At 42.1% G+C, this 11007-nt stretch overlaps 1 protein-coding gene across 1 annotated transcript in view; it reads left to right on the top strand.

Moving 5' to 3' along the window:
• Window positions 1–11007, top strand: part of hykk.2 (hydroxylysine kinase, tandem duplicate 2) — a 35288-nt gene that overhangs the window by 3001 nt on the left and 21280 nt on the right. Inside the window, exon 2 of the mRNA XM_031822351.1 lies at window positions 1563–1871. Coding sequence (XP_031678211.1) covers window positions 1568–1871 — 304 coding nt within the window. The 5' untranslated portion in view covers window positions 1563–1567. The remainder of the gene's footprint in view (window positions 1–1562; window positions 1872–11007) is intronic.

Below are 11007 nucleotides of genomic sequence, written 5' to 3'. Positions count from 1 at the left end.
AATGATCCAATGTTGACCTAAATGACTAATGATGATAAATACAATCCACCTGTGTGTAATCAAGTCTCCGTATAAATGCACCTGCACTGTGATAGTCTCAGAGGTCCGTTAAAAGCGCAGAGAGCATCATGAAGAACAAGGAACACACCAGGCAGGTCCGAGATACTGTTGTGAAGAAGTTTAAAGCCGGATTTGGATACAAAAAGATTTCCCAAGCTTTAAACATCCCAAGGAGCACTGTGCAAGTGATAATATTGAAATGGAAGGAGTATCAGACCACTGCAAATCTACCAAGACCTGGCCGTCCCTCTAAACTTTCAGCTCATACAAGGAGAAGACTGATCAGAGATGCAGCCAAGAGGCCCATGATCACTCTGGATGAACTGCAGAGATCTACAGCTGAGGTGGGAGACTCTGTCCATAGGACAACAATCAGTTGTATATTGCACAAATCTGGCCTTTATGGAAGAGTGGCACGAAGAAGGCCATTTCTTAAAGATATCCATAAAAAGTGTTGTTTAAAGTTTGCCACAAGCCACCTGGGAGACACACCAAACATGTGGAAGAAGGTGCTCTGGTCAGATGAAACCAAAATTGAACTTTTTGGCAACAATGCAAAACGTTATGTTTGGCGTAAAAGCAACACAGCTCATCACCCTGAACACCATCCCCACTGTCAAACATGGTGGTGGCAGCATCATGGTTTGGGCCTGCTTTTCTTCAGCAGGGACAGGGAAGATGGTTAAAATAGATGGGAAGATGGATGGAGCCAAATACAGGACCATTCTGGAAGAAAACCTGATGGAGTCTGCAAAAGACCTGAGACTGGGACGGAGATTTGTCTTCCAACAAGACAATGATCCAAAACATAAAGCAAAATCTACAATGGAATGGTTCAAAAATAAACATATCCAGGTGTTAGAATGGCCAAGTCAATGTCCAGACCTGAATCCAATCGAGAATCTGTGGAAAGAACTGAAAACTGCTGTTCACAAATACTCTCCATCCAACCTCACTGAGCTCGAGCTGTTTTGCAAGGAGGAATGGGAAAAAATGTCAGTCTCTCGATGTGCAAAACTGATAGAGACATACCCCAAGCGACTTACAGCTGTAATCGCAGCAAAAGGTGGCGCTACAAAGTATTAACTTAAGGGGGCTGAATAATTTTGTAAAATTCAGTTTTTGATTTGTTAAAAAAGTTTGAAGTATCCAATAAATGTCATTCCACTTCATGATTGTGTCCCACTTGTTGTTGATTCTTCACAAAAAAAATACAGTTTTATATCTTTATGTTTGAAGCCTGAAATGTGGCAAAAGGTCGCAAAGTTCAAGGGGGCCGAATACTTTCGCAAGGCACTGTATGTATATATATGTGTCACAACCAAAATATTCATTACGTCAATTCTGTTCCAGAACATTTCTTAAACTGTGGAACGGAAATGGAACGAAACGGGGAGGGACCTACCTGAATTGGTCCAATAGAAACTCTTGTTTTAAACTAATTTGGACTAATGATTACACCCCCGTCGTGACCTTTTTTTCTTTGCATTCCTTCTCTGTAGCATCAATGGCATTAGCGGAATCTAAACCAAACCTCAGCCATCTACAGGTGTCTGAGCTAGTGAAGAGGCTCTTTGACTTGACGCCGTCCCAGATTCACCCGCTGCCCAGCTACGATGACCAGAACTTCCACTTGGTGGTCAGTGAGGACAAAGAGTACGTCCTGAAGGTAATGAACTCTGAGGACAGTCAGAACCCCACTCTGCTGGAGCTGCAGACTCATGCCATGACCTTCCTGCACGAGAGGGGGCTTCCTGCCCAGACTGTCCTCCCCACCACCTCAGGACAAGTCATGAGCCTGGAGGACATCGGTATGTATGTATGAAGCTCACATGGTTTAATTGCATGTAATGCCTATTAACAAAAATCAGTGTCAGCTGGTTTTCTCTTCTTCCTGGTACCCAGTCAATCTATTTAGTAGAAATGGGCACCTATAGGGCATTCCATACGGGAGTGACACAAAGATATTTATAATGTTTTGGATCTTCCTGAAATGAAATCCATTGAAATTAAACCCAAAGGACCTTTCTATGGATTTCATTTCAGGAAGATCCAAAACATTATAAATATCTTTGTGTCACTCCCGTATGGAATGCCCTATAGGTGCCCAAAATATTTTGGCCGATCTTGTATGGAATTGCCCATATCGAAATCAATAAAATTGTTTTTGATACAATATACAGTGTGTTATACTACCATTCAAAACTTTGGGGTCACTTAGAAGTGTCCTTGTTTTTGAAAGAAAATCACTTTCTTTTGTCCATTTGAAATAACATCAAATTGATCAGAAATACAGTGCAAACATTGTTAATGTTGTAAATTACTCTTGTAGCTGGAAACGGCTGATTTGTAATGGACTATCTACATAGGTGTACAGAGGCCCATTATCAGCAAACATCACTCCTGTGTTCCAATGGCACGTTGTAATAGCTAATCCAAGTTTATCATTTTAAAAGGATAATTGATCATCCGAAAACCCTTTTGCAATTCTGTTAGCACAGCTGAAAACTGTTGTCCTGATTTAAAGAAGCAATACAACTGTTCTTTAGACTAGTTGAGTATCTGGAGCATCAGCATTTGTGGGTTCGATTACAAAATGGTCAGAAACAAATAACTTTCTTCTGAAACTCCTCAGTCTATTCTTGTTCTGAGAAATTAAGGCTATTCCATGTGAGAAATTGCCATTAAGATATTGTACAATGCTGTGTACTACTCCCTTCACAGAACAGCACAAACTGGCAATAACCAGAATAGAAAGAGGAGTGGGAGGCCCCCGGTGCATAACTGAGCAATACGACAAGTACATTAGAGTGTCTAGTTTGAGAAAGACGCCTCAAGTCCTCAACTGGCAGCTTCATTAAATCGTACCCGCAAAACACCAGTTTCAACGTCAACAGTGAAGAGGCGACTCCGGGTTTGTTGGCCTTCTAGGCAGAGTTGCAAAGAAAAAGCCATATCTCAGACTGACCAATGAAAAGATTAAGATAGTCAAAAGAACAGACACTGGACAGAAGAACTCTGTAATCTTTCTAGGGTAGGTGGGACGGTAGCCTCCCACCTGGCCAATATCCAGTGAAATTGCAGAGCGCGTAATTCAAAAATACTAAATTCAAATATTTAACATCCTTGAAAACGTGTTATACATCAAAATAAAGCTTAACTTCTTGTTCATCCAGCCGCCGTGTCAGATTTCAAAAAGGCTTTACGGCGAAAGCAAACCATGCGATTATCTGAGGACAGCGCCCAGCATACAAACACATGAAAATCATATTTCAACCAGGCAGGTGCGACACGAAAGTCAGAAATAGCGATATAAAAATGCCTTACCTTTGATCTTCTTCTGTTGGCACTCCAATAGGTCCCAGTTACATCACAAATGGTCCTTTTGTTCAATAATGTTCATCTTTATATCCATAAAAACTCAGTTTAGCTGGCGCGCTTCAGTCAATAATCCACCCAGTTTCACTCCTTCAAAATGCATACAAAATTAATCCCAAACGTTACCAATAAACTTTTCCAAACAAGTCAAACAACGTTTATAATCAAACCTTAGGTATCCTAATACGCAAATAAACTATAAAATTTAAAACGGAGAATAGTATGTTCATTACGGGAGATAAATAAGAAAGAATGCGCTTTCCTCCACGCGCTTGGAAACACTACAGCCAAAATGGGAGCCACCTAGAATAACTATAATTTCTGGGTCATTTTTCCAAAAAACAGCCTGAAACGCTTTCTAAAGACTGACATCTAGTGGAAGACCTAGGAACTGCAATTTGGGAGGACTTCGGCTTATAATTATCGTACTATCCATTGAAAATAGTGGTAAGCTATACTCTATCATTACATCTAACCCGTAACACACTATACTCCTCTATCACTACATCTAACCCATAACACACTAGTCACTACTCCTAATGCATTTTCTACAGTTATATACATACTAACACATTCTCAAATCAGTTAGTCAATATACATAATTCCCTCCTCTGGAACAATGAACACCCTCATGTTCCACGAAACCTAAAAACATATTGGCTTGAAAACGAAAGAGAGAAAGTACATGTTTAATAACTTAGCACCACTCATTGATGCGATGTAACATTAAAACTCTGAATACAGGGTAAAACTAAAAACTTCCGTGGTCGTCCCAAGCTGTCATCCATTTCCCCACCCCCTCCCCCTCCAAGCTGTCATCCAGCCCCCCTCCAAGCTGTTATCCAGCCCCCCTCCAAGCTGTCATCCATTCCCCCCAAGCTGTCATCCAGCCCCCCTCCAAGCTGTCATCCAGCCCCCCTCCAAGCTGTCATCCATTTCCCCCCCCCCCAAGCTGTCATCCAGCCCCCTCCAAGCTGTCATCCAGCCCCCCTCCAAGCTGTCATCCATTCCTCCCCTCCAAGCTGTCATCCACCCCCCCTCCAAGCTGTCATCCACCCCCCCTCCAAGCTGTCATCCATTTCCCCCAACACAAACCACCTCCCCTCAGAATGACACTTAGAGAAATGTTTCTGGAGACTCTCATGGTCGTCCCAAGCTGTCATCCATTCCCCCCCCCCCCCCCCCCCCCCACCCCCAACACAAACCACCTCCCCTCAGGATGACACTTAGAGAAACATTTCTGGAGACTCTCGGCCAAATGAATGTTATCAGCGCCCCTACCCCTCATCGTGCTTTAGCAATCCTCTCTCTCGCTGTACCCCAATCACAACTAAAACATTTTATAAATTATCCAACCCGAATGTAGAATGACAGAACTCAGTGCTGACTTTGAGTCTAGGGCTCTAATTCCAGTTTATCAACCTAGCACAGATCATCCCTGTTAGAACATACATTTATTAACAACTTTTTATTGTTGGTCACAACTCTTCTCAATACAGCCCCCCTTTGTCCCTCTTTTCCTGTCATGAGTAGCCTGGTAGCCCCCCCTCCCCCCTTTACGTCACTCGGCACTCATCATTCTAGCGTGTCTTCTTCAGATATCGTTTACAGTTCATTTTCCCAACGGCACTTGTAACTTTTGCCTGTCACATTTCATGGCCCTTAATCATGTCCCGATTTTAATATCCAAGTCGATACTTCCGTTTCCCGCACGTACAGGAGTCTCTTACCTGAGCTTGTTCTCTCTCTCTCTCACTCCACACACGCTCTCAGCACTCCAGCCCTGGTTTATGGCTTGGACTCAGATAGGAGTGGTAAAGGTCACTGTCTCTCATTGCCTGCCTTTGTCGCTCTTTCTTCAGCCGGTTAGGGAGGGTTTTGAGGTTTACACACACGGTCTATGTTCAAATTATTCCTCCCATGCATTAAGACACAATCTGACGTTACCTTCCATGATAACCTCAAAAAGCACAGATCATAACAGTTAAGTTCATTACATTTGTTTCAGGAAACTAGACAAACCTAGACTATATGACGAATTATGACATTAACCTTTTCTTAATAACATCTCTAAGACAAATGTCAAAAAGCATAACATACCGTTCCTGCTAAAAAAACATTTTCTAAAGTAGTCCATACTCCCTTATTCTACTGGCGACCTCTAGGAAGAGTTTCCAGATCATGAAGTTAGCACCCTAACCCCTCGCAGAATTCCCACTCCAGGATCCCAATCTGGTGGCGTTTGTATCAAAACACATGAAATCATCAATACATATATCACAATACATTTGAAGTAACTGTCATCCCTTATTAACATATTCTTCCCTTTCTATGTGCAGCCTGAACACAGTACCACTGTATAAGTACCACAAAGACCAGAACCTCAGGGAACTGGTCATTTTCCACTTTTGCTCATGTGACAAAAAAACAAAATAAACATGTTAAATCAAAAATAAACAAATTCAAATAACTAATCAACTTAGAATTATAACTCCCTACGGAAATAATAATCTAAAGTAATGGTACAATTTTGATAAAGACGGGTGATTTCTCATTAATTTTATAATTAAATCCCACTGTTCCGTTACTTTATAATGAGATCATTTCTCATTAGGATTTTTTTTTCTCTCCCTGTCCTCCGGAAACCATTTAAATACCTCTTCAAAACACTTCCATCATCCTGCAAACCCAATTTAACTGCATTAAAAAGACCCCTTCCAATAAATCCCACAACACGGCGACAGTATCTCTCCACCAAGTCTAACGATTCACTGGTCTCCTTTTCCCCATGTGGTTCTCCATAACCACCGCACCACATAAAAAAATGAAGTTATTTTTAGGTTTGGTAACCCCTATTCTAATTCCTCGTGACCCCCTCTTTTGTCCATTCTAGAACTCCATTCCAGAATAAGATGCCATAAAATGTAAATGTATAAAAAAAAAAAAACTACTTAACATATCTAATGATTTCAACAAACCCTAAGGCCTTCTGAGTTTGCAAGGAGTGTTTGGCCATATTTAAATGTGTTAACTTTAGAATCCATTCCCCTGGCATTTCGCCTAGAATCTTCAAATCTAATTTATTTATAAAGCCCTTCTTATATCAGCTGATATCTCAAAGTGCTGTACAGAAACCCAGCCTAAAACCCCAAACAGCAAGCAATGCAGGTGTAGAAGCACGGTGGCTAGGAAAAACTCCCTAGAAAGGCCAAAACCTAGGAAGAAACCTAGAGAGGAACCAGGCTATGAGGGGTGGCCAGTCCTCTTCTGGCTTCTGGCCTCTTCTGGTGGAGATTATATCAGAACATGGCCAAGATGTTGAAATGTTCATAAATGACCAGCAAGGTATAATAATAATAATAATAATCATCATCATCACAGTAGTCGAGGGTGCAATAAGTCAGCAGCTCAGGAGTAAATATCAGCTGGCTTTTCATAGCCAATCATTAAGAGTATCTCTACCACTCCTGCTGTCTCTCTGTCCGGTGAACAGGTCAGGGTTCCATAGCCGCAGGCAGAACAGTTGAAACTGAAGCAGCAGCACAGCCAAGTGGACTGGGGACAGCAAGGAGTCATCATGCCAGGTAGTCCTGAGGCATGGTCCTAGGGCTCAGGTCCTCAGAGAGAAAGAGAGACTTAGAGAGAGCATACTTAAATTCACACAGGACACCGGATAAGACCGGAGAAGTACTCCAGATATAACAGACTGACCCTAGCCCCCCGACACACAAACTCCTGCAGAATAAATACTGGAGGCTGAGACAGGAGGGGTCAGGAGACACTGTGGCCCCATCCGATGATACCCCCAGACAAACAGGCAGGATATAACCCCACCCACTTTGCCAAAGCACAGCCCCCACACCACTAGAGGGATATCTTCAACCACCAACTTACCATCCTGAGACAAGGCTGAGTATAGCCCACAAAGATCTCCGCCACGGCACAGTGACTCAACCTACTCAAGTGACGCACCCCTCCTAGGGACGGCATGGAAGAGCAGTGACTCAGCCCCTGTAATAGGGTTGGAGGCAGAGAATCCCAGTGGAGAGAGGGTAACTGGCCAGGCAGAGACAGCAAGGGCGGTTCGTTGCTCCAGAGCCTTTCCGTTCACCTTCACACTCCTGGGCCAGACTACACTCAATCATATGACCTACTGACCTGTATGTTTAGGTATGTACGGCAGGACCAAATCAGAAAGAAAGGTAGGAGCAAGCCCATGTAATGCTTTGTAGGTTAGCAGTGAAACCTTGAAATAAGCCCATGCCTTAACAGGAAGCCAGTGTAGGGAGGCTAGCACTGGAGTAATATGATCAAATTTTTTAGTTCTAGTCAGGTTTCTAGCAGCCGTATTTTGCACTAACTGAAGTTTATTTAGTGCTTTATCCGGGTAGCCGGAAAGTAGAGCATTGCAGTAGTTTAACCTAGAAGTGACAAAAGCATGAATAAATTTTTCTGCATCATTTATGGACACAAAGAGTCTGATTTCTGCAATGTTACGTAGATGGAAAAAAGCTGCTCTTGAAACAGTCTTGATATTAGAGGTCGACCGATTATGATTTTTTCAATGCCGATACCGATTATTGGAGGGCCGGGGGAAAAAAAGCCGATACCGATTAATCGGCCGATTTTGAAAATGTATTTGTAATAATGACAATTACAACAATACTGAATGAACACTTATTTTAACTTAATATAATACATCAATAAAATCCATTTAGCCTCAAATAAATAATGAAACATGTTCAATTTGGTTTAAATAATGCAAAAACAAAGTGTTGGAGAAGAAAGTAAAAGTGCAATATGTGCTTTGTAAGAAAGCTAACGTTTAAGTTCCTTGCTCAGAACATGAGAACATATGAAAGCTGGTGGTTCCTTTTAACACAAGTCTTCAATATTCCCAGGTATGAAGTTTTAGGTTGTAGTTATTATAGGAATTATAGGACTATTTCTCTCTATACGATTTGTATTTCATATACCTTTTGACTATTGGATGTTCTTATAGTCACTTTAGTATTGACAGTGTAACAGTATAGCTTCCGTTCCTCTCCTCGCTCCTACCTGGGCTCGAACCAGGAACAAATCGACAACAGCCAACCTCGAAGCAGCGTTAACCATACAGAGGAAGGGGAACGACTACTCCAAGTCTCAGAGTGAGTGGTGTTTGAAACACTATTAAGGCGCACCCCTCTAACTAGCTAGCCACTTCACATCACATCGTTACACCAGCCTAATCTCCGGAGTTGATAGTCTTGAAGTCATAAACAACAGAGCTGCTGGCACGAAAGTGCTGTTTGAATGAATGCTTATGAGCCTGCTGGTGCCCACCATCGCTCAGTCAGACTGCTCTATCAAATCATAGACTTAATTATAACATAATAACACACAGAAATACGAGCCTTAGGTCATTAATATGGTCGAATCCGGAAACCGTTCCGTATTTTATCTAACGGGTGGCATCCATCAGTGTAAATATTCCTGTTACATTGCACAACTTTCAATGTTATGTCATTATAACATTAATAATGGAACCGGTGCATCGTGCTGATTGGCCAGTGAGAAGCTTTGTCATATCATGCCTGATCTTCAACAGTAGCAGCCAGTAAAGATCTCCTTCCATGGCTCAGTGGTTTCGTGCCAAACGTTTGCACATTTGGGCTGTGTACTATGTGTTTTGGAATCACATCAGTGGCAGGCCTCTTCGATCGTTTGAACGCTCAATCTTTATTTTTGACCAGCTGCAGCTTTTCCCTTGGCTCTTCTGGCTGACCCCTATATACTTCTGCATTTAATCGTGTGTGTACAGCTTCTGAAGTTAGTACTTTTGAGGGTCTGTCTAATTTGATTGTGTTAGAACAGTTCAACAAATTCTGTGTCTGACCAGGTTGCTACATACATGAATGAACGTAAAGTTAAGTCTCCAAGTGATGCAGCAATCCTTGCAGATGAGTACAGGCTAACACATAAAAGCCATTTTGAGTCAAACAGTGACATGTGCCATAAAAATTACTTTACTCCTAGGAATAGTAGGTCACCTTTTTCTGGGGCTTCTTTCCAAAGACCTCAGCAGAAGTTTGGGTCTGGAGGACTTAAAGCACCGGTTAATGCTAATACCCGTCGCTACTGTTTAGTTGAAGGACATTGGAAGAAAGATTGTCCTCTGCTTAAATCAAACAAGTCATGTCAAGATAAACCTGCTGTGATGGCAGCTCCTGTTACAGCCTCTGACCACAAGGGTGAGCTTTTTCAGCCACTAGTTGAGTTTGCTTCTCAGTCTTCCCACTGATTTTTCAGCCTTTATTTCAGATGGTGTAGTGTCCCTGGTAGATGGCAACCAAAATGTTTCAATCAAGATCTTAAGAGACACTGGAGCTTTAGCTTATTTTATTCTGGAATATGTTTTGCTGTTCTCTAAAGAGTCTGATACTGGCAGTTGTGTAATTGTATGGGTTTAGTTCCATTCTCTTGTCCTTTTACATAAAGTTACCCTAAAATGTGGTCTGGTAGAGGGTGATGTAGATGTTGGGGTTAGACCCCAGTTGCCAGTAGAGGGAGTCCACATAATTTTGGGGAATGTCTTGGAAGGTAGTAAGGTGTGGGCAGATGGCAAACTAAACATCTGTAAGAAGCAACCTTCAGTGTCACCTGCAAGGGAATCGAGGGATCAAAACTGTTTGTCTCCCGAGGTATTTCCAGTTTGTGCGGTTACCCGCGCAGCCTCTCGTAAGGAGATTGAGAGTAAGCCAGAAAGTCTTGAGTTGCCGGTCAAACTCCAGACAGAACAGTTGACTAGTTCTAGAGATTCATTGATGGCTGAGCAAAAGGCCGATACTAACTTGGCTGATCTGTTTGATAAAGTTGTTCCTGATTCAGTGGTGAGGAATTAGTGCTCAGTGTTATTTTCTTCAAACTCCACATGGTGATGTGGCAGGTCATATGGGTGTTCGTAAAACTTATGATCGCATACTTCGTTCTTTTTTTCTGGCCACGTTTAACGTGGGATGTATCTCAGTCTATTACAACTTGTGATATGTGTCAGCGCACAAGCAAGCCAAACCAGGTTGTATAGCCAGCACCTTTGTATCCAATACCAGCAATATGGCAACCTTTTGAGCCTATTATTATCGATTGTGTTGGGCCTTTACCAAGGTCCAAGTCAGGTCATAGCTACTTATTAACTGTTATGTTTCAAGCAACCAGATATCCGGCAGCTTTGTCCTTGCGTACCATAACTTCAAAATCAGTAGTTACAGTGCCTTGCGAAAGTATTCGGCCCCCTTGAACTTTGCGACCTTTTGCCACATTTCAGGCTTCAAACATAAAGATATAAAACTGTATTTTTTTGTGAAGAATCAACAACAAGTGGGACACAATCATGAAAAAAAATCTAACTTTACCTCCCATTTATTTGCTCAGGTTCTCAAACAGCTTAAAGTTAAACACAACAAGTCTACTGCGTTCCATGCCCAGAGCCAGGGAGCTTTGGAACGTTTTCATCAAACTTTAAAATCCTTGCTTTGTGCATACTGTACAGAACTGTCTGCAGATTGGGAGGAGGGGTTACCTTGGCTG

This window comes from Oncorhynchus kisutch, linkage group LG4 (assembly GCF_002021735.2).
Source record: "Oncorhynchus kisutch isolate 150728-3 linkage group LG4, Okis_V2, whole genome shotgun sequence".
Classification (NCBI taxonomy): domain Eukaryota; kingdom Metazoa; phylum Chordata; class Actinopteri; order Salmoniformes; family Salmonidae; genus Oncorhynchus; species Oncorhynchus kisutch.
This window is presented reverse-complemented; position numbering and strand designations above follow the sequence as displayed.